The 23,779-nt window shown below is 40.9% G+C and overlaps 1 protein-coding gene across 6 annotated transcripts in view; it reads left to right on the plus strand.

The window, feature by feature from the left end:
- LIMA1 (LIM domain and actin binding 1) overlaps window positions 1-23,551 on the plus strand; it is an 83,909-nt gene extending 60,358 nt beyond the window's left edge. For 4 of the 6 annotated variants that reach the window (XM_060166259.1, XM_060166260.1, XM_060166262.1 and 1 more), the window contains 7 exons: window positions 1,823-1,907; window positions 3,032-3,180; window positions 6,035-6,142; window positions 10,283-10,340; window positions 11,881-11,993; window positions 19,570-19,703; window positions 21,208-23,551. In XM_060166259.1, coding sequence (XP_060022242.1) covers window positions 1,823-1,907; window positions 3,032-3,180; window positions 6,035-6,142; window positions 10,283-10,340; window positions 11,881-11,993; window positions 19,570-19,703; window positions 21,208-22,216 — 1,656 coding nt within the window. In that variant the 3' untranslated portion in view covers window positions 22,217-23,551. The remainder of the gene's footprint in view (window positions 1-1,822; window positions 1,908-3,031; window positions 3,181-6,034; window positions 6,143-10,282; window positions 10,341-11,880; window positions 11,994-19,569; window positions 19,704-21,207) is intronic. The other 2 variants (XM_060166258.1, XM_060166263.1) reach the window with 2 other exon arrangements.
- Window positions 23,552-23,779: the final 228 nt, after the last annotated feature.

A 23,779-nucleotide genomic window follows, 5' to 3' on the forward strand; every position in this document is an offset into this window, starting at 1 on the left:
TAAGCATTGTAATGGAAGTGTGGACAGGTCCTTGAGAACAGAGAAAGGGCTACTTAGATTTATGGAAGAGAGGTAGGGCAGATGCAGAGGGACTGTTGCTTAGCTTACACTGAGTCTTGAAGGAACAGGCACTGTTAGACAATAGAAGGATAAAAGAGTAACCCAGGTAGAGGGAACTCATTTACAATATCATGGACCTCCCAGTGGTTTGCTTTTCCTGGAGGGTAAGCGGTGAGGAAGAGAATACCCAGAGAGGGTAGGAAGGGACCAGATCTAGAACTGGTCTTTTGTGACATACTAAACACTTTAGATTTAATTCAAGGAGTGATTAGGAATCCTTAAAGAATTTTGAACAAGAGAGTAACATAGATTTTTTTAAATTTTTATTTATTTATTTATTTTTGGCTGCACTGGGTCTTTGTTGCTACGAGCGGGCTTTCTCTAGTTGCGTCGAGTGGGGGCTACTCTTCATTGCAGTGCACAGGTTTCTCATTGTGGTGGCTTCTCTTCTTGCGGAGCATGGGCTCTAAGCGCGTGGGCTTCAGTAGTTGTGGCACGTGGGCTCCAAAGCACAGGCTCAGCAGTAGTTGTGGTGCATGGGCCTAGTTGTTCCACGGCATGTGGGATCTTCCCGGACCAGGGCTTGAACCCGTGTCCCCTGCAATGGCAGGCGGATTCTTAACCACTGTGCACCTGGGAAGTCAAGTAACATAGATTTATATTTGGGGATAATTTTTTTGTTTTACTTGGGATAATGGCAGCATCATAGAGCCTTGATTGGAAGGCGGAAGAACCAATTAGAAAGGTAATGCAAGGACTTCCCTGGTGGTGCAATGGTTAAGAATCCACCTGCCAATGTAGGGTACACGGGTTCGATCCCTGGTCCAGGAAGATCCCACATGCCGCGGAGCAACTAAGCCCATGTGTCACAACTACTGAGCCTGCGCTCTAGAGCCCATGAGCCACAACTACTGAAGCCCGCGCACCTAGAGCCTGTGCTTCGCAGCGAGAAGCCACCACAGTGAGAAGCCCGTGCACCGCAATGAAGAGTAGCCCTGCTCACCACAAGTAGAGAAAGCCCGTGTGCAGCAACGAAGACCCAATACAGCCAAAAAATAAATAAATAAATGTTCCTTTAAAAAAAAAAAGAAAAGAAAGGTAATGCAGTAGTCCAGGGAAAAGATGATGAAGACATGAACCAGGCAGCAACAGCAGGGATAAAATGGGATGGAGAAGGCCAACAGAAGATACTGCCATCAGGACTTGGCAGTTTGGAGAGATATCATTTTCATCTGGGACATGAGGATTCTGCTCCAATGACTGTTAAATTCTGAGGCTTTCTGGTTAAGGAGGTTAGGCAGTGATATTTCACAGAAAGCATTACCTATATAGAGTTACTTATTTTCCCCTGGGCACCTGTGAATATGTAGTGCTTGATATTTATAATACTAAAAACACACTCTGTTGTATATAAAAACTAATATAAACGGGCTTCCCTGGTGGTGCAGTGGTTGGGCGTCTGCCTGCCGATGCAGGGGACACGGGTTCGTGCCCCGGTCCGGGAGGATCCCGCGTGCCGCGGAGCGGCTGGGCCCGTGGCCCGTGGCCGCTGGGCCTGCGCGTCCAGAGCCTGTGTTCCGCAGCAGGAGAGGCCACAGCGGTGAGAGGCCCGCATACGGCAAAAAAAAAAAAACTAATATAAAATCTAATCTCTACTGGATATTATTTATAAAGGAGATTTGCAGGCCTCCTTTTTGAACATTGCATCAAGATTTCCCATCCTCACTGCAAAGCTTATTGCTGGGTTTTGTCTTCCAAACAGATTCTTCGGGCCCAAAGCCGAAGCGCAGGTGGAAGAAAGATCTCTGAAAACAGCTATTCTCTGGATGACTTGGAAATAGGCCCAGGTAAGCAGAGAGTTCCATGTGTGGGAAATTTTCTAGGAAGTACTCATTAGTAACAATACCTTTTGACCTCGAAGCTGATGCTTTTAAAGGAAGAGTGGTACAAATGAAAAGAAAGGCTGCGAGATACAAGCCATTCCCAAATCTCATTGCTTTTTCCAAATAGCTTCTCTGTATTTTTAATCCAACTTTATCAACAGTAACCTGTGTTAACCAAAGGGTAACTTTGCAGGATTATAAGGGAAGTACTGTTACCGACAGTTTTGGCTCCATGGTCATCTGGGGCTTGAGGGCTCCCATGGATGGACATTATCCCCTGTCAGGATTGGTTATCCTGTATTACTGATGCTAACATAACACCTTGAGAGCAGAATTATTATGTTTTAAAGGGGGCATATACAAGCACTTCACAAAAGAAAATAAAATCAATTAATATAGGAAAACCATCAGCCTCCTAGGAATCAAAGAAATGCAAATTAAAATGGCATTGCCATCTAATTTTTTCACATGTTAAATGAACAAAAATTTCAAAATATATAACACTCAGTGATGGTAAGGGTTCTCCTTTTAATGTTGGGAAAGTAAGTGAATGTTACCTTGTAAGTGACAGTTATAATCCTGATTTCCTTCTTTGTATTCTTTTTTTAAATTAATTAATTAATTAATTATATTTATTTTCTGGCTGCATTGGGTCTTCGTCACTGCATGGGCTTTCTCTAGTTGGGGCAAGCAGGGGCTACTCTTCGTGGCAGTGTGCGGGCTTCTCATTGCATTGGCTTCTCTTGTTGCAGAGCACAGGCTCTAGGCGCATGGGCTTCAGTAGTTGTGGCACGTGGGCTCAGTAGTTGTGGCTCACGGGCTCTAGAGCGCAGTCTCAGTAGTTATGGCGGACAGGCTTAGTTTCTTCGCGGCATGTGGGATCTTCCCAGACCAGGGCTTGAACCTGTGTCCCCTGCATTGGCAGGCTGATTCTTAACCACTGCACCACCAGGGAAGTCCCCCTTCTTTGTATTCTTAATAGAAGAGGTTGATTATATTAGATTACAATAGCCCAAAATTTAGAATCTTGAGATCGTTCAAATCACATTTTATCCTCTAATAAAGCACATTGTTTGCAATGCTTGCAGGTCAGTTGTCACCTTCATCATTCAACTCAGAGAAAAGCGAGAGTAGGCGAAATCTGGAGTTCCCACGCCTGTCAGAAACCTCCATAAAGGATCGAATGGCCAAGTACCAGGCAGCTGTGTCCAAACAAAGCAGTTCCACCAACTATACAGTATGTGTTCAGCATCATTCATTCGTTCACTCATCCAGCAAATGGTCACTGAGCACGGGAACTAAAAGTGTCTCCCAGACCCTGACCTGTGAGCCTTGGCTCCTTACTGGTCCCCAGCCATTCTCTCTTCACATAAATCCTACCCTAGCTTCATTCATAATCCTCACCATGTTCTAATCCTGACTTTGCTTTCCTAGGCCTCATTCCCACCCCACTCATTTTTTTGTGTGATGTTACCATCCAGTAGTGTCATTGAGAATTTTCCTGTTGCTTTTACTTAATCTTGTTGTTAAAGAAGTATTGATAGTATTTTATTAGTTTTAACATATACACTTATTTTTGTTTTTGAGAGAAGAAAGGGAGAATACTGGAGAGAAATATTGAATATATTCAACATTAATGTGGGATGGGGTGTTTTTTGCAATTTTTATTGATATATAATTCACCTGACATAAAAATCACCATTTTTAAATATGCAATTCAGTGATTTTTAATATATTCACAAGGTTGTGCAATCATCACCACTGTCTAATTCCAGAAATTTTCCATCACCCCAAAAAAAGAAACCCATACCTGTGCAGTGATTCCCAATTCCCCACTTCCCTCATCCCCTGGCAACCCAGGGGCTTTCTGTCTTTATGGATTTTCCTGTTCTGGACATTTCATGTAAATGAAATCATACAACATAGGGTCTACTTAATCTTCACTTCTTATGATGTAATAATTTTCTAAACAAATAGAATAGTGGATAGGAAAAAGGGGGAGAAATGACAGGAAGATGACATACTCAGTAAGCACAAAAATGTATTCTAAGTAGCATGGAGGGTCTTTCCACTTTATACTTTCCTAGGCTTAACTGGCAGGAGGACACAACTGAACTGTTTTTTTTTTTATTTTTATTTTTTGTGGTACACGGGCCTCTCCCGTTGCGGAGCACAGGCTCCGGACGCGCAGGCTCAGCGGCCATGGCTCACGGGCCCAGGCGCTCCACAGCATGTGGGATCCTCCCGGACCGGGGCACGAACCTGCGTCCCCTGCATCGGCAGGCGGACTCTCAACCACTGTGCCACCAGGGAAGCCCTGAACTGTTTATTTGAAGTTGCCTTTTAAATGCCATTTATTCATAAGTACACACACATATATACACATGTACACATACATATATATCTTTCAAACAGTTGTTCCTTCTAAGATTTCAAATGACAAATTATTAATCTCTTGATTGTTATTTTTTAATAAAATTGGAAGAACAGTATTCACTTTTATTTGGCAGGCTGAACTAGTGCCTGTTAGAAATCACAGTGTGTATTCCAGGAGCTGAGCCTTCTTTCCCCCACCTTATGAAGTATGCATTTTCCAATGGTATTTATTGGTGGACTAAGTCTCTAGGCAGTGAGTAATCTCATCTTGATTTTTCAGTATCGATTTAAGAAGAGGTATTGTGTGTAAATCAGTAGCGAAGTGGAACATCACAGGCTTGTTATTCACTGGGAGTGTGAAAAATCAGCAAATTTAGACTTCTCTTAAAAGGCAGGTCAGGAGATACAGCAAACAGATGATCTGTGGAGCTTAATTCCCTCTGTTACAGGATTTTGCTGCTTCTCAGTGCCCTCCTGCTATAAACATTCTTACCAGGTGACTCCCTAAGTGGAAAAACCTGTTCAGTGACTTTGTTTTTTTAACTCCTAAATAAGAGTTTCTGCATTGCGGTTCGCCTGCTCTGTAAATTTTAAGAGTTGAGAAGTCTTAAGGAATTCTTATAAAAAGCACGTTTTATCTCATCCCCAAAGAATTTCTCAGGCCTCTTACAGAGCATGGTTGTAGCAAGGCGCACTCTCTCTGGCAATGATTCCGGAGGCTGGGCTTTGAGATGGGGTCACAAATGAGTTTTGGGCTCTTGTACTGTTGGTTTCTGTAGTGCTGGCTGCCAGCTCCTCCTCATAGACGCACCTCCAGAGCTGTAGGGCTCAACCTGGAATTCCACACCTGAGTCAGTTGCACTCACACTCCCTTCGTTGGCCTTGTGGCCATAAATCGCTCTTTTTCTCCCCATGCCTAAAGGAGTCACAGAGAACAGAAGGGTAGTAGATAACTAGCAGACTAAAGGTAGGAAATGTCCGCATTCATCTACCTCTGTACTGATTATGGATCTAGTAATAAAGTCAATTTTAATATTTTGCCCCAAGTGTTCTTTGCAAGGAAAACAAATATGTTTACACTTACTCCTTCTGATTCCTTATGCCTGTTTTTTTATGTTGAAGCTCTATTATGAGAAGTAAAATAAGGTATGTCTTTAGTATACTGAATGAATTTTATGCTAAAAACATGTCTTTGAAAGTCTCACAAAGAAAGGCTGTTTTATGGTATCATTAAGTATAATTTCAATTTTTATATGTATACATCATTGCTGTCTCTCTTTCCAGGCCGGGCATTTATATATATATGGTCAGTATATTTTCTTAATTATTGGCACTTGGCATCTCCTTTCCCCTGCTCCAGAATGGTCTTTTCTGGTAAAACTCACCAGCTTTGCATTCCCACAAGCTCTGCTGCTAGAAGAGTGAATCACGAGAACATTGTATGCAGGGGGTGGTCTGTGTGTGTGTCTGTATTCTAATGAGCATCCAGTTTTAGACTAGTTGTATAAATATTTAACTCTGAGGTGTGTGTCCACAAAGCTGCTTTTGTCATTTCACAAGTCAATGGGTTTTGCTTGTGAGAGTTAGGGGGTTGATTTGACTTAAAGCCTCTTAAAATAATTTCTTTTTTAACATTCCAAGTTTATTTAATAGATGTGCTATGAAGAGCATCGTGAGACTTTTTTTTTAATTCACAGACTATTTTTATTTTGTAGAATGAGTTGAGAGCTAGTGGTGGTGAAATCAAAACTCATAAATTGGAGCAAAAGGAGAATGTGCCCCCGGGTCCTGAGGTCTGCATCGCCCATCAGGATGGAGAAAAGGTGGGTTGGAAAGTCTGATGTCCATTTGCCAGGGAAGCATGTGTTCTAAATTAGATGCTTAAAATTAGAAACGATTCTAACTCTAGGCTGTAGAGTGTCTGGGAATTTGGTAACAGCTGCCAGGACAGATTGTCTTTTTTGGAGGTCACATAATTTTGATTGGGGAGCTCTGCAACTTATAGCTGACCAAATAATGAACCTTCACTGGAAAATTCTTTTGCCCAGCAAATGCTCAGAGGACTTAGAGCTTAAGTAATTTTTAAAAACCTGGTTTGAATAGAGATATCATCTTCAAAGTTATTTGTATATTATTAATTTAACACATTTTATGTAAGAAAATGTCATTCTTTCACTTCAAAGTATTTTGAAAGCTAGGCACTATGCTAAGCACAGGCAATGCTGAGCTTAGCAACTAATGTGAACAAACCATTCCACGTGGTCTTTACCTGCAAGAAAGCTAATAGAGTAGGAGGGAGATGAGTGTAGGTTGGCTATTGTAAAACAGTATAACAAGTGCCGTGAAAGGGCTATGAGGGGCCGTGGAAGCTTAGACTAAGGACCCTTAACCTGACTTCCCCAAGAAGGTGATATCTGGGACATCCCTGGTGGCGCAGTGGTTAAGAATCCACCTGCCAATGCAGGGGACGTGGGTTTGAGCCCTGGTCCGGGAAGATCCCACATGCTGTGGAGAAACTAAGCCCGTGCATCACAACTACTGAGCCTGTGCTCTAAAGCTCGCGAGCCAGAACTACTGAGCCCCTGCACACTACAACTATTGAAACCTGTGTGCCTAGAGCCTGTGCTCTACAACAAGAGAAGCCACCGCTGTGAGAAGCCCCCGCACCGCAACGAAGAGTAGCCCCTGCACACTGCAACTAGAGAAAGCCCGCATGCAACAACAAAGACCCAACACAGCCAAAAATAAATAAATAAATGTAAAAAAAAAAGAAGGTGATATCTGAGCCAAGTCTTGAGGGATGTGTGGAAATAGGCCAAGTGAATAAGGGGACGGTTGAGTAAAGAAAGAGAAGGGAGAAACAACAGAGGTTTGGAAACCAGAGAACCCAACCAAGATGACTTGTCTGGAACATGAAGTACCTGTAGGCAATGGCAAGAGACAGGTGGAGGGAGAGGGCCAGGTTGGGTCTTGAAAAACCCTTAAGAGTATGATTGTAGTCCTGCGTCGGAGGAAAGCCATGGGAAGGTTTTAAGCAAATCAGGTTTTATACATTTATGGTTAGATGGATGGCTTAGTTGGATTAAGTAACAATATATATGTCAGATGAATTTATCATTTTCTCTGCCAATCCATTACCCAGTCTCGTTGGTCTTTCTGTCAATATGATAATCAAATGTTAAGTTAGATGAGGAGAGAGCTTTCAAGTCTATTACAGTGACTAATAGGAGTATAGTCATTGTTTCTGTTACACATGTTAACACCCTTGAGGCCATTCTACAAAAGGTGAGGAGATAATTAAAATGGGTTAAGAGCAATAGTTCTCAAACTTATTTGATTATAACAGACTTTAGAATAGATATATTGACAGCATACCAACAGGAACTCATGAGATATACTACACACTTGGACCAAAGGAGGCACACAGAAAAATAGTCTCAGATTAATGGCTACAATATTAGACTCAAAGAATAGAACAGGAAAAAATTTAGGAACATCAAATCGCTTTATTTTACAAAACTATATCACAAATGTATTTTGAGATAATAAGACAAACTACATGGCAGTAATGTGTTTCATAATCATAAAATAATCAAATTACATACATCCTTGAAACAGTGGGCTCAGGCATTATTTCCATGTCACATGTCATGTATCAAGTGAGTTCTCTCATTAGACTGCCTGGTTTTCCCATTTTTTAAGTGGGAGATTATATCTTATGTATAAGTGATATGTTTGGAATTTTTCTTATATACTGTAAAAAAGACATTTAAGAGAAAAAAATATTCCCAGCATTGAAATCCTCCCATCTGTCCTTGGAGCATAATTTGAGGAATGATCATCTGGAAAATCATGCTTGGATTGTCCCTATATCTAATTTCATATTTCCTTCTTGATTGTCTTCGTATTGATTTGAACCTGGAACTCTGAGCTGAATTGGAGGATCAGAACATTTTAATTATAGCCTAAAAGGGTATCATTGCAGCTGAATCACAAATTGGGAAGTGGGTGGGGAAGAGAGGAGATAAAGATAGTACATAGTCTTCAAGTATATACTGTAGGTTCATGAACCCTTGGCTGCCTTAAAATTCATAAATTTTTTCAGAGCTTCAGCTCTCCTTTTGACTCTTTGCCTAGCTTTTGTTAACCAATACCTAAGAACTATTTGAACTTCAGTTTGTTACAAAAGGACATTAATGCCAGGGTAAACTTGCCTGAAATAGAATATTTTGTCAAGGTATTGTCTTCCCGTTCTCCTCTTGTGAATGAATTTGTGCTTTTCTTTAATGAAGTGTTTGAGCAAAATCTCACATGCTCTTTCCTGGCTCTTCCTGCAGTGAAGTCATCTGGTTGGGCGTGTGCAATGATGTCATGATTGGCATTAAGTTTACCCTGCAGGTTCAAGGTGACTAAATTGGAGGTGAAAGAAGGACATCCTGGGATGGGTGCACCTCCTAATTTAGCAAGAATTGAAGAGCTTTTTATGGCCATGCACAACTTTCAGAAAATTTATTTCGTATCATTAAATGAAATAACGCATGTAAAGTGGTCATTCCAATACCTGGAACATAGTAAGCATTTAATAAATGTTAACTGTTATTATACTGGTTTGGTTTATACCATGTCACAACTCCTGTAATGAACAGAGAATAAAGGGAAAAAAATGACTACGCTGCAGTCAGCCAACAACCTAATCTCCATTGTAAATTTATTCAGTACATTAGACATCCTGATATAAACACTCAGCATCACCCATAAAATCCCTGACATCTGAATGAAAGAATATTCACGAGGAGTGCACATTGGGTCACCTCTTGACCCTTCATGATTTTTTTTGGGGGGGGTGGAATTCCTTCCTCATAACCTCACTAGAAGTTCTCTGCATTTCTTTCTTTTTTTTTCCCTAATATTTATTTATTATTTATTTGGCTGCATTGAGTCTTAGTTGCAGCACGTGGGATCTTTGTTGCGGCATGTGGAGTCTTTTCGTTGCAGCGCGTGGGCTTCTTTAGTTGTGGCGTGCAGGCTCTAGAGCACGCACGCTCAGTAGTTGGGCTGCACGGGCTTAGTTGCCCTGTGGAATGTGGGATCTTAGTTCCCTGACCAGGGATCGAACCCACATCCTCTGCATCGGAAGGCGGATTCTTAGTCACTGGACCACCAGGGAAATCCCGACCCTTCATGATTTTGAGTGTGGAGGAAGATACCAGGAAGGCCTAGGGGCCAGTAGAAAGGAGAGAGAGCTGGTAGAAAGTACTTTTATTTAAATTTGATGCCAAATGGGGAAAATAATCACCTATACGTAAGATTTGCCATCTTGTTAAACATTGCCATTTTGAGACCAGAACTAAGAAGGGAAACTAACCTTGAAGATAATACCAAAGGTTGGTTTTAGATAAATTTGTTTTATAGCTATCAGAAGGTCTTCTGTACCAGCAAGCTTGTTTCAGCAGAATGCATTTGTTTGGGAAATAAGGAGTTAGGAAAATAAAAGAATAGTTCCTATATGTAAAGACTTTATCTTGCCTTGGAGTGAGTTACAGTTACACGAGTTGTGGTTTGTGGTGAGGAGCTTTGCTCTCCCTGATAGAGGGTTTTGTTTTGTACCCTCCCCGCTCCCGCCTTTTTTTTGAGAGTACAAAGATATGGTTTAGAACTTCTTTTATAAAGGAAGATAATGCACACTTTGGGCAGTTGCTTGCAGTCTGTTATTTGCGTTACTCTGTAATTGAGAGGCATGTTAATATCCTCATAAAAGACATTTTGCTGCCTCTTGTTTAAATGCTCAGCTGTTCTGGGGGCCATTATTTCCCCCAGGCAGCCAGTGACTGACTGGAGTCAGCAGGTTTTAACGGCATTAATAGCAGTTTGCTCTTTTGTTTTTAATGTGATTCTTAATCCACCACCCCCACCCCACCCCCCACCCCCACCCACCCCCCCCCCCCCCGCCTTTCTTTTTCTAGGTTTCTGCATCTGAGAATAGTCTGGCAGCCCGTTCCGCACCTGCTGAGGATGATTCCCGTAAGCTTTCATTCTTAGGTCTGGTGGAAGAGGGTCTTGTTCTCTAGCCCCTGTTTGGTTGGCGGGGGTGGTCCCCAGTTCTGTCAGTGCTGAGAATGTGTAACACATTAAACCCAGTAATGTAGCTGATCAGATCTTTCACTTGGTTTTAAGGACTGATGCTTGAGTACCCTTCACACATCCCATGCCTAAGAGAGAAGTTAAATTCAATGAAATATGATTAACTTGTGGCCAGCTGAATACTTAAGATGCTTCTCTCATTGAACTTATCCCGTCTTTTGTACCAAACCTTTTCAGGGTTAATGCTATAAAAACTATAATTTTGAAGTTTCATTTTAATAGAAGGTTGGCCAAGAAGGACTTTATTCATTTACAGGAATAAAGAATTGGTATTTGAGTAACCTTTAAAAAATATCTTTTTCTTATTTATCTAAATAGATACTATAATCCTCCCTCTGGCTAGATTCTAGACATTTTCCTGTGGGTGCTGCATTTGATCACCTTTTCATCCTATTTTGGAATCATTTTGAGCCTCTCTTCTCCCAAAGACAAAAACCTTTATTTTTTAATATACTATGTCCACTTTTGATTCTGATGTTCAGTGTATTATTTTTTTTAATATATATGGATGTCTAGCTTCTCCTCAGGTTAATTAGTTTACTAGACATTGAAAACTCAGCAAGAAGTTGAAGTATCAGCTAAACAGATCTCTAGTAAACCCTGCCTTAAAATTTTAGAAACTTGCTGCTTGAATCCAAGAACATTCCTTTTGCAGTCATTTTGCTTGCACTAGAAATTTTTCTGAGTTTTGACTAGGTTTGCAAAACACTTTTTTGAAAAATAAGCCATAATCGTTCAGTACTTTGTTGACATAACTCTAGATTTTAGGGAATCTTTTATGGTTCCTTAGCAACTGTGTGAATGACTTCTCTGTGCCTCTTCTGAGTTTTCCATAAAACAAATATATTGGCAGGAAATTAACTTATGCAGGTGACACGTCAGTGACTATGAAAAAAACTTTATGGAGTCTTTTTCCATAATCTTCATCCATGGATGTTCGCCACAGGACTGAGTCCCAAAAAGATGGTGTCAGATTATACACACTCATATACATGAGCCTGTCTTATGAAATTTCTCCCCTCACATTCCCCCATTTTCCCAAGTTCAGTTGAAACGCCCCAGAAGGAGTTGCTGGGGTTGCTAACTACCAAAAAGCCATCAAAGTCTATAAACAGCCTTAAAAAATGACAAATGCTACAGGGCAGAAGTTTCCTTATGTAGGGAGGTTTGGATTCCCGCTGCATATGGCAAAGGGTGAGAAAGCCTCTGAGTTGACAGTTGTGAGAGAACAGAGACCAGAGAACGTAAGAGCATAGTTTTTAGCATTAGAATAATGCTTTTCTTCAACAGAAAAGCTATGTTTTTCCTGGTGTTGAAAGGACCTGTCCTTAGTGGAGGTGCCTAAAATTTGCTTTGGGGAGGAACCTTTTCTGAGCCTTCCCTTGAGGTACTATAAAATGTCTTCCTTCTGTAACTCAAGCAGGTAACTCCCAGGTTAAGAGTGAGTTCCAGCAGCCTGTGCATCCCAAGCCACTAAGTCCAGATGCCAGAGCTTCCGGCCTTTCTGAAAGTTCTCCTCCCAAAGCAGTGAAGGTATGATGGTAGTTTCTCTTGGAGCCTTGTAGACATTGGTTTACTAGTAGAGCTCATTGCATCTTTTATCTTTATGTTCATTATAACCTGCTTTTGCTTTCCTGGGGATGAAAATGCCAAATAAGGGCACACGTGAGCCAGTCACTTTCCCTGGAAATCTTGCTGCTCTTGCTTAGGTGTTTGAGCCAGGAGTGGGAAGCCTCACTGATACCGCTCCAGTCTGAAATCTGGAAAGCTCATGAAAGAAAACCCAAAGTTAAAGAAGATAACCTGACTTTTTTTCTTGTTAAGTCCAAATTCGTAAATCTATGAATGGGTAAAAACCTATAAAAAGAGCAATATGAAAAATCTGTTAAAATCAGCCCATCGGATGGGAATGTGCAGTGTTACAGATTTAGTGGCTCCCTGGTCTGAGGAACTTGACCATAACATGATTGGTGGTCAGCGCGTTTAAAGAAAGAATGTGTGCATTCCAGTGGGGGTTGACCAGTCCATTTGCTATAAAAATGGCCATTCAAATAACACTTACACTAGGTTATAATATTAGATATTAAGGAATGTCCAAAATGTTTGTACCTGAGGAAAATTTTACTAGGCTACTCAATCTGTGGTCTCCTTTCATTTACTAATTATTTTTTTTTCATTCACTAATTTTTAAAAGCAGCATTTTCCCTTTCTATGAACAAGTAAATATTCCCATAAAAATAAACAAAGATAAAAAAAAAAATCCAACACCTCTTTTAGGCTGCTCACCTAACTTGTTTTAATTGAATGCTTTGCTAATGCAGTGTTGATTTACCCACTTGGTTAATAACAAACATATCTTATACTTCTTTAGTGTCTTCCTCCTCTGGTGCTCTCTTAAGTAGCTGGGTTTTCTTTCAAAGGTTTTAACATTTGAGAGAAACTCAATAGGTAGAATTAGTTTTAAGGTGGTTTGTACTGCCTCAACCTCATGCACACATCTGCCATGTTTCTATCGCACAACTGTAGGCATGATTGGTCTCTTGATGAAAGTTCTAATGCACAGAAAGGATGGAGATACTCTGTAATGACCTAGATGGGAGAAGAATCTGAAAAAGAGTGGATATATGTATATGTATAACTGATTCACTTTGCTGTACAGCAGAAACTAATACATCATTGTAAATCAACTATACTCCAATAAAAATTAATTAAAAAAAAAAAGGATGGAGGTAAGACATAGGTGAGGGTTTGGAACAAAGGGAGGAAAGGGGAGAATCCAGGAAAGGGGAGGTCGGGGGAAGAAGGTAAACATGAAAATTTTAGAGGAAGCAGAGATGTAAGAGGGGAGTAAGGTTTATTGAAAGGAACAAAAAGTGAAGAAAGTAGCAAGAGAAAGCAAGTAAATGAGGGAGAAAGAACTGAGCTGCGTGATGGAATCTGCACATGTACTTAACATGACCCTCTCTTCTGGCCTCGAAGTTCTGCTCATGCTGGCATCAGCACTTTTTTTTTTTCCAGTATCTGAAGTCCAACAAAGTAGCAAATGCCACGGGGTTAATTTCCTCTCCAACAGCAACCCTGCCCAGATGTGAGTCCTTGGGTTGTGGTTCTGGACGAAGAACAGCTAACAAAGCTGACTTGGCCATGGATTCTGTGTGACTGAGGGACTAGGGAAATTCTGTGGCTGATCTAAGAACTAAAATCTGTTCTCAAGTATATTTGAATTCTCAGTCCAGTCTTGCTTACCTCCCTCAACTGTTGGGCCAGATCTCCTGGTCCTGGGTTGGACCTTTGGGACTCCTCCGGATTCATACTCCAGGGTCTGAGCTGATGAGCAGTGTGCGAAGGAATGCACCTCACTTAGGTCTTCCTGGCACACCAGGGAGAGGAGATGGAGGAAAAGCTCCCTCTGCACCTGCCCCAGATTCATGCCTGCCTTTTTGGCTCTGGTCACCCAGCAGTAGAATGCAGACAAGCCTGCTTGCACCAGACATACACCTCAGGTTTTGAACATTGTATAAAGACTGTGGTTAAACTGGCCTCACTGCCTGTGTTTGCCCATGGTCCAAAGCTCAAATGGTTATGGTGTACAGAGCTCAGGGTGGTACCCAATCACATCTCCACTTTATTTACAGGCCATTTATTTTCTCTTCCTCAAAGTTACTCTTTACCTTCTGCAGGCAAGTATATAGATACTTTAGTGTTTATAGGAAGACCTGCTGGCATAACTGGTCTTGTGGCTATAGACCATGCAACAGAAGTTGTTCCTCAAGTCTGGGAAATTACATACAAGAATAAACTTGTTCACTCAGAATAGATTTGTGGGTCCCACACGTCCTGGTAAAACTGCTCCTTGTTTCCTGTCTGTTATTGAAAACAGAACATCTAAGGTAAAGACTCAATTCATTTCAAATTTTAGCTTAATAAAGTAAAAATACAGAAAACAAAAAAACACCCCATAAATGATACTGGTCTTTAAAAGTAAGGCTTTTATCTGTTTTGAACACTGGCTAGATAATTCAGTTGATGAGACTTGGCACTAATGAAGTTGACGTTGCAGGTTCCTTCTCAAAATAGATGTTCTGGGTCTAGAGCTCAGTGGGCCCTTTCGGAAGGATCAGAACCTTTCAACTCAAGAGACCCAGAGATCTCTTAAGCTTTATGCCCTCCCACTGAAATAAGTTACTCCCTAAATGTTTCTCCCACTGAAATAAGTTACTCCCTAAATGATAAGGAAGGAGATGTGACTGGCCCTGGGAACACCTACTGGTCTAGGATAGCCCTATCCCAGGTTCCTAGGCTGGTCCTGCTGATGGATGTGTAGAGAAAGCATGGCAGCCTGCATGAGAGGCTGTACCCTCTGTGCCCTGTCCCTTCCTCCATGGACAGGGTAGGAGGTTTTATGCTATTTTGCAAGTCTACCAGAATTGTGCTAGAAGGGCAGCTAGAATCTTTTCTCACTGCCTACATCATTACTGCTTTCTCAGAGCACTAACCTTTCCTCTACATGTAAAGCGATCTGTTTAAGGTGTGAATATCTCCAAAATGCTTTCACAGAAAGCTAGGGGAAGGGTTAAGGCTGTTCAGAGCCAGCCCAACCATTTACTATATGGTGAAGAATTTCAATTTAATTACCCAGATATTTTGTACAAATTGTAAGGAGGAAATGAAAGGCTTTTTATAGTGTTCTATCTGAGGAATGGCGGCCTGACATCAATACAGATTTTTCTTTTGATTTCACTGTGTCTAAAGGCTAATTAGCTTCACCATTTATGGCCAGCTGCTACCTGCTCCCCTCCCACACACAGACGTGTACTCCAACTGGAGCCTTCATTAGACTAAAAAATATATATGAGACAAGAGAGTGAAAGAATGTAGATGAAGTCATAAAAATTTATTGTAAAAAAGCTTTAAGTAGATGCTGATCTACAGAAGGCCTGTAACATCCCTCAGATGGGAAAGACATGACAGTGTTTAGGGACATCAATTATTTATATATTATCGTACTCATTCCTGAATATCCTGAAGATATTATCTGCATATTTTAATTTGAAACAAAGTGAAGACTGTCGTTTGTTCAAAATGCTGTGGTGAAATTATGTTCATTTGGGTTAGTTAGCATCTGCTCCCTTCCCCAAAGCGTCTCCTTTAGTTATGGAAATTTATTCCAGGACAATTGAGGAAATACTCTATTGGGTTGTGAGTCGGGAATTCTGAGTTTTAATCTTAATTCTTTTACTGACTGTGCAAACTTCTGTAGCGCATCTGACATCCTGGTACCTTAGTTTCTACATTTGAAAAATGGTGAGGGAGGGGAGATGAAAAAACATCTTACTAACTGAAAAAATATATTGGAAAGATAAAAAATGTCTGACCTTCTAATATTGGCAGTGTTTTAAAGGTGGCTATGCAAGTTCAGGCGTGCCATGACGGCCTGGACAGGGTGTGGGCCAGGCCTACCATAATGGTAGAGGTTTGGGCACTGACCGTGCTTCCTGCTGTCTGAATAGACATGGGGGCGATTACAGAAAAGTGGCTGAGAGCCCAGGACAGAGGAAATAAAGGGACTGCACAGCCACAACCACTCTTACTTGGCATATTACCATGTTGGGCTCCTCTTGTCTTTATGATGCTATAAGGGCCCTTGGGCAGCTGCCGTATTAACCTTCATTAAATAATTTGAAAAGGGTGTATGGAAAAAAGGAAGAGGAATAATGGGAATCTGGTAGGTCTGGTGAGGTAGAAGCTTGTGGTTAGTCAGATATTTGAGCTAGCAGTCCATTAATTTGATGTTAAGGGGAGGAATGCCTTTTCACTTGTTGTGGAAGGCTCCGTTCAAGAGGGAGCCACGGGGTGGGGGGGTGTCAGGTGTGGGAGGTAGAAAGACACTAAAGAATTGTTAATGAGACACTCCTTGGGTGAAGGCTCTGAAAGCTCTCTCTTCTGAGCTGGTACTCTGATCTAGCCTCAGGTGGATGTGAGTGAGGCTGATTTTGCCACGATTAGCAGTTACTTGAAAAAGAAAGAAACTGTGGTCTTATTCTTGGATATGAGTCTGTAACTGAGTTTCAGCTCAGCTGCAGAAAAAAGCCCTCCAGGGCAACACCAAATGCTGTGTATTCATTGAAGGTTCCTGTTTGTCTCTTCCAGCTTCTGCTTCCTGCTCCCGGTACCTAATTTCTGCTCCTGCCTCCACTTTCCTCCTAATGTGAGCTCAACTTGCAGCTTTCTCTCAGGTTTTCCTTTCTGTTCACTGGGCTGCACCCTTCTCCTACCGTGTGTTCTCTGTGTGCGTGTGTGTGTGTGTGTGTGTGTGTGTGTGTGTGTGTGTAACAGAGGCATGCTCTGTAGGCTTCCAGTCCCCTTTAGCAGAATAATACCCATTTCCTCCTCTACCATGGGAAATTTCTGTCTCCTGCTCTGTCTTTAGCGACCAGAATGAGCACTTACTCTCCTAAGTATTACAAATACAATATTCATCCTGCAACTGAAAAAGATTTTCAATCTGATAAGTAAATACATTTGTCCTATTACTTTTACATTGTCTGAATTGTGATTTGTACAGCTGCTCTCCAGTGGCTCCAGTTGTACTATTATACCCAAATTTTATTCTGCCTTTTAATGGATTTCCTGCTTGCTAGACAAGGACCTAGTCCTTTTAGAGAAACCTAATTAAATTATGCAAGGACATCTCCACTTAGGTCCTATCTTGTTAGATGTGTCCATCCATATAAGAAAAAAACAATTTCGGAATTCCTTGGTAGTCCAGTGGTTAGGATTCCAAACTCTCACTGCTGAGGGCCTGGGTTCAAACTCACAAGCCATGAGGTGCGGCCAAAGGAAAAAAAAAAAGCAAGAGAGAGAAAGAAAAAACAATTCTACAGTGAGGTCCTACTGTATAGCACAGGGAACTATGCTCAATATCCTGTAATAAGCCATAATGGAAAAGAATATAAAAAAGACTATATATATGTAAAACTGGATCACTTTGCTGTACACCAGAAACCAACACAACATTGTAAATCAACTATACTTCAATAAAATAAATTTTAAAAAAAGAAAAAAACAATTCTGAGCTCCAAATAACGCCCTAATATCTGCCAGCAGCATTCAGTACAATACATTTGATCATATTTAAGTTCCTCCCTTATGCCTGGTAAACTTAAGTTGTAGCTGTGGTCTTTGATTCTTTAAGTTTTTCTCTTCTACTCTAACCCTAGGAATGGAGGGGCTGCTGTTAACACTCAGCCCTCCTCCTTCACTTTTAAATTCTTTGGTGCTATTTGGGGGCACTAATTTTATTAAACTCCCTTTTATAGATATTAACCTTTACTTCCATTTTCTACTCTCATTTTCTGTCCACATCTACTTGGAAAACCATTCCTATTTTTGCTTTACTTCCTAGTGAATCATGTGGCAAGTGAACCAGCAGTCTGAATTTTTTTTATGGGTCTATTCGGATTTTTTAATCAAAATTCTGTCTTACCCATAAGCTGGTTTATCTTAGGCTTACCTTAACCATTCAGGCCCTGGGCTTTGGGACTAAATTGTATTATTTACCACCATACCGGTCTTGGTGGCAGAGGCTGCCAAGGTGCCCGAAAGAGCTTCCAGGCCACCTTAACTAAAGCTGCTTCTGCATGTACTGGTTGAGCTGTTTCTCTTGGGACAAGTCAGGAGTCACACACACCTAGGGACTTCTTACCCCCACCCCTAGTGGCCATGTAACTATTTCTTATCATGTAAAAACTTATGGTTTTGGAATTCTAGCTTTCATTAGTGCTAATACAACCTACTTTATGTAGTTTAGGACTGAGTTTACCAGCAACAGCTGTGCTCACCCCGCCCATATTCCACACTTTACAAACAGTTCATGAATCCCCGTTGTGACTCACCCCCTCTATCCAGTACATTAGTTTTATTCTCCATTTGGTGTTTTAAAAAGATTATAGAGCCTGTAGCTTTATTGGGCTATGCTTTCTTCTGGAATCCTAATAAAATAGTTTGTGTGTCTTTTAAAATGTTCCATTTATGTGTCAATTTTGCTTTATTTAAAAATGTTTTGTCTAGTGGATTGAGCAAGTCAAGATTATATGCAGAGGGGACTGAGAGATGCTTTATCAAAGTGTCTTTTATGGGGCTTCCCTGGTGGCGCAGTGGTTAAGAATCCTCCTACCAATGCACAGGACACGGGTTCGAGCCCTGATCCGGGAAGGTCCCACATGCCGCGGAGCAACTAAGCCCCGTGCGCCACAACTACTGAGCCTGTGCTCTAGAGCCCTCGAGCCACAACTACTGAAGCCCGTGTGCCTAGAGCCCATGCTCTGCAACAAGAGAAACCACCGCAATGAGAAGCCTGCGCACCGCAACAAAGAGTAGCCCCCGCTCACCACAACTAGAGAAAGCCCATGTGCAGCAACGAAGACCCAACACAGCCAAAAATAAATAAATAAAATAAATAAATTTATAAAAAAAAAAGTGTCTTATGAATATTTAAAACAATGTCTCTGTATAACTGAGTCACTTTGCTGTACAGCAGAGATGGGCACAACATGGTAAATCAACTCGACTTCTGTAAAAATAAATAAATAAATAAATAAAAAGATTTTAAAAGTCTTTTCCTACTTCCCAAAGCCAAATGCTTTCTCTCCTTGAAAGTTACCCCCTTCAGAATCTGGTCTTTAAAAAGTCTGTTCTGCTTCTTCTTTGGCACTTGGATCAAACCATCAAACTTCTTTCTTCTGTATGTGATGACATTTTCTCCTCATTTCCTGTGCGTGGAATCATTTTGTGTGTACTTGTGTGTGTGTGTGTGTGTGTGTGTGTGGTGGTTTGTCTAAGCCTTTCTCTGCAGTCCAGCCCTAGCTGCACCCATCCTCAGTGGCTGCTACACTTATGGCAGCCAGACAATCTGGGTAAGGAATTCAGGAGAGCCTCTTAGCTTTAGAGAGTCAACCGATAGAATTGCAGTAGGCTTACTGTTCCTCTGAGAATTGACAGACCAGGTAAGGGAGCCCTTAGATAACAAAGTAAATCCCAGGGCCCACTTCAGCAGAGTACTAACTCATCACTGCCTTTGCTAGCTAAAGTTGTCCTTTGCTTTTCCTAGAAGTTTCAGGCACCTGCAAGAGAGACCTGCGTGGAATGTCAGAAAACAGTCTACTCAATGGAGCGTCTCTTGGCCAACAAGCAGGTGTTTCACATCAGCTGCTTCCGTTGTTCCTATTGCAACAACAAACTGAGGTAAGCCAGACCAAAACAAGCCATCTCTCTGTGTGGTTGGACCTCCAGAGGGAGTCTTTGGTTTTTAGAACACTGGTACTAAAATCTGTGGTGCTAATAGTGTGTGCTGTTGAGGACCTCTGAAGAAAGTAAAAAGTACCATTTAATGACAGGCATTTTATATCAAATTATAATGGTGTTTAGAACTTCTTGGTACTCTCACATGTTAATTTACATGTTAGGACCGAAGCTTAAATCATGTAAGTTGCAGGTAACTGCCCCTGTGACCTAATTTAGTAGAATGTTTTCCCTTGGTATCATAGAATCATACAGTTAAGAAATCTCAACAGGATACTTGTTGAAGCCCTTGAAATTATCCCAAACACTATATAAATGGTAAAAATAGCAATAATAATAGATCTTGAAGGGCATATGTTTTTCTGTATATTGCTTCATTTTATTTTCTGAGAAAATAATTATGTATCATTTCTTCCAAGTTACTCAAAGTATGGATATAAATGTGACAAATTGGGGAAATATTCCGTATTAACTCATTTTAACCGTAGAACCTTGGAGGAGGAAGTAACCAGGATGTCATTTCCTCCAGCCTTCCTTCCAGAGCAAGCACCCTTTCCAGCATACTGTTGAAAGATGTCCTGGCACCTGCGTGGCGCTTCTGCGGGGGTTAATACCCAACTACAGCTAGTTCCAGCGTTAGCGCTAGCTTGAAAACTTTCCCTTCTGTTGAGCCAAAATGTGCCTCTGTAACTTCCACACAGTGGTTCTTTTTCTGCCCACTGTATTTTTTTCTCCAGAGCACATTTTTCTAAATTTTTGAATTTTTATATTTCTTCTGTGGACATGCTGTTGTTTTTATACCCCCCTTTAAAATGTGTTAACCCTGCGAGAGACACCAGATGTCCTAAAGGCCTGTCCAGCACTCTTGTTAGGGTAGACCGACTTCTGGCTGCTGCTCACCATTCTCCTATTAACCATAGCTTTCCTTTATTTAATCACTGACGTCTACTCAGTGCCAAGCGTTGGGAGAGCATTATACCCATTCCTGTAAAAACATGCTTTTAAATTATAACACAAATGGGAAACTAGGAGGGAAAAGATGCAACTTTTTACAAAGGAATATCATTAAAAGTAGTTATAGGTTAGAAATACTTAGGAAATATATGAATGATCAGAACTAGGTGGGACTACCTAGGGAAGACTTCCTGGAAGAAGTAACTTTTTCAACAGTTTTGACAGAGGGGAGTGAAATCACTTGAAAATGGGAGCATGTACCAGGTGGAAGAATGTCTTGTGAAGGTTCAGACCTAGAATTGAGCATGTTTTTTATAAGGATAATAAAACAAATGTGCTTAAAAGGACACCCTCAGTGACTGATGTGCTTTTAAAGGTATTTTTCTCACTTAGCATCTTCTGAATATACTGGAGTTGCCAGGTTTCAGCCTACTGGTGTAAATAAGAGAATACATATTTGTTAACTTTATGCTCTTTTTCTTAAAAACAACAGTCTAGGAACATATGCCTCTTTACATGGGAGAATCTATTGCAAGCCTCACTTCAATCAACTCTTTAAATCTAAAGGCAACTATGATGAAGGCTTTGGACACAGACCACACAAGGATCTGTGGGCGAGCAAAAATGAAAACGAAGAAACATTGGAGAGACCAGCCCAGCTTCCAAATGCAGGGGAGACCCCTCAGAGCCCAGGGGTAGAAGATGCCCCCATTGCTAAGGTTGGTGTGCTGACTGCAAGTATGGAAGCCAAGGCCTCATCCCCGCTGGAGAAAGAAGACAAGCCAGCTGAAACCAAGAAGTTGAGGATTGCCTGGCCGCCCCCTACTGAACTTGGCAGTTCAGGAAGTGCCTTGGAGGAAGGGATCAAAGTATCGAAGCCTAAGTGGCCTCCTGAGGATGAAATCAGCAAGCCTGAAGCTCCTGAGGATGTAGATCTGGATCTGAAGAAGCTAAGACGAACTTCTTCACTGAAGGAGAGAAGCCGCCCCTTCACTGTAGCAGCTTCATTTCGAACCTCTTCAGTCAAGAGCCCCAAAACCTTGTCCCCATCTATCAGGAAAGGCTGGAGCATGTCAGAGCAGAGTGAGGAGTTCGGAGGAGGTGTAGCAGCAGAAAGGAAACAAACGGAAAATGCCAACGCCTCCGAGAAGAATGAGAGTGTGGAAAAAACAACCTGGCCAAACAAGGGATCTAAAGGAGAGGAGGCAGGAAGGAGAAGTAAGGAAGTTCACAGTTTTGAGATGGGGAGTGAAAATCTTATAGAAAATGGTGCAAACTTAGATGAAAGTGATAGAAACCTTCTCACACAGCAGTCTTCACTAGAACCCAACTCTAAAAATTGGTCTAGCTTTGCAGATAACACCTCCACTAAAGAATTCACTACTCAGAATCAGACATCCCAGGATGTGGGATTCTGGGAGGGAGAAGTAGTCAAAGAGCTCTCTGTGGAGGAACAGATAAAGAGAAATCGGTACTATGATGAGGATGAAGATGAGGAATAACAAATTGCAATGATGCTGGGCCTTAAATTTATGTTAGTGCTAGTGAGCCACTGCCCTTTATCAAAGTGATGCACAAAACAGCTGTCTTAGCATGAGCTGTAATTTATGTGGAAGTAACTTTGGAAAAGAGTTCTTGCTTCAAAAAAATCCCATACTGTGCAGCTTAAGTGAAACAATTCTAAATGCTAGATAACATTACTTAAATCCTCTCTTTTAGCAATGATGATATACACAACTGCTTTAAGGTCTTTTGGGGGTTGGGAGTGTGTATGTGTGTGTGGGGGGGGGAATATTCCAACCGATATGGTCCAGCTTCCATTGTACTCCCAAAAGACAATATGAAAATGGAGAGATGATTAGTAGTACATTGTTACACTAAAAATTCAATTGTGGAATTAGGAAACATGCAGAAGGGATTTAGGGGCCTAAACATTGTGACTGAATGCACTTTAGTATAAAGGGCACAGTTTGTATATTTTTACATGAATACCAATTTATTGTTTAGTATTCCTCTGTTAAGAGATCAAATATTTAGTCTTTAAAAAAAAATTTAGGTTAATTTTCTTACTCTGATATATATGGGGAATTTACTGCTTGCTCCGATATATATGGGGAATTTATTGCATCCTGCTTTCTAAACAACATCCTGAACTGGATTATTGAGATATAGCATAACCATCTTTTTGGAGCACCTTTTGAGCACCCTTAGTGCTTGGAGAGATTCATTGTGTCCCAAATAAGCTATGGTATTTGCCAATGCGTTTGACTACACCCCCAAGTGATTGCTTTCTTCTCTGGTGGTATCTGTGCTTCTCATAATTTACTGTAAGCTGCAATATTTTTATAAGATCTTTTGTATTTGCCATGTTGCATATTAGAGCAAAATGGTGAGTTTAAAGGAGGAATAACAGAAAAAAAAAAAAAAAAGCCTTAAACCACTTGAGCTCAGATCCCCAAACCCTATATTCTACTTCTGATATCCCCTTTCTGGGACACTAGTTTTTTAATACTTATAAGCTCTGAAATGTATTGATTTTTATGGCAGACAGTATTCCTAGGGTGCAATTAAATCAGTTATAGGCCTTTTGTGGGAGATGGTTTTCTAGTATTAAGGTTTTGGAACAATATAAACTTGAGTACAGTTGTTGTACATAATTGATATTCCAAATTGTATGTTGGGGGAGAGAGGTGTTTTAAGGTATAGGCTTTTCTTTATACTGCATTTTTAGAGATTTAGCTCTGATATTTTTTAGAGATGTAAAATATTCTGCTTTCTTACAGTCTTGCTTACTCTGAAACATTTTTATTCAATAAAGCTTTTAATTTACACTTGAACTTTTCAATGTTCCTTTTCCATTATTATTTTACATTGTTACAGTCTCTCAGGACCTGCTTTTACCTTAGCAGTTTGGGTAGAAAAGGCAGATGGATCTGATGGGTATCAAGTGAAGAGACATGCAATGTATACTTCTCACCACTAGGTGGTGGTGTTGGGCTGATCTTAGGATTTCATCCGCCTAGAAAACATTTTTCTTGAAAATTGAAAGCAACTTGGCAAGAGAA

This window comes from Lagenorhynchus albirostris, chromosome 11 (genome assembly GCF_949774975.1).
Source record: "Lagenorhynchus albirostris chromosome 11, mLagAlb1.1, whole genome shotgun sequence".
Taxonomy (NCBI): domain Eukaryota; kingdom Metazoa; phylum Chordata; class Mammalia; order Artiodactyla; family Delphinidae; genus Lagenorhynchus; species Lagenorhynchus albirostris.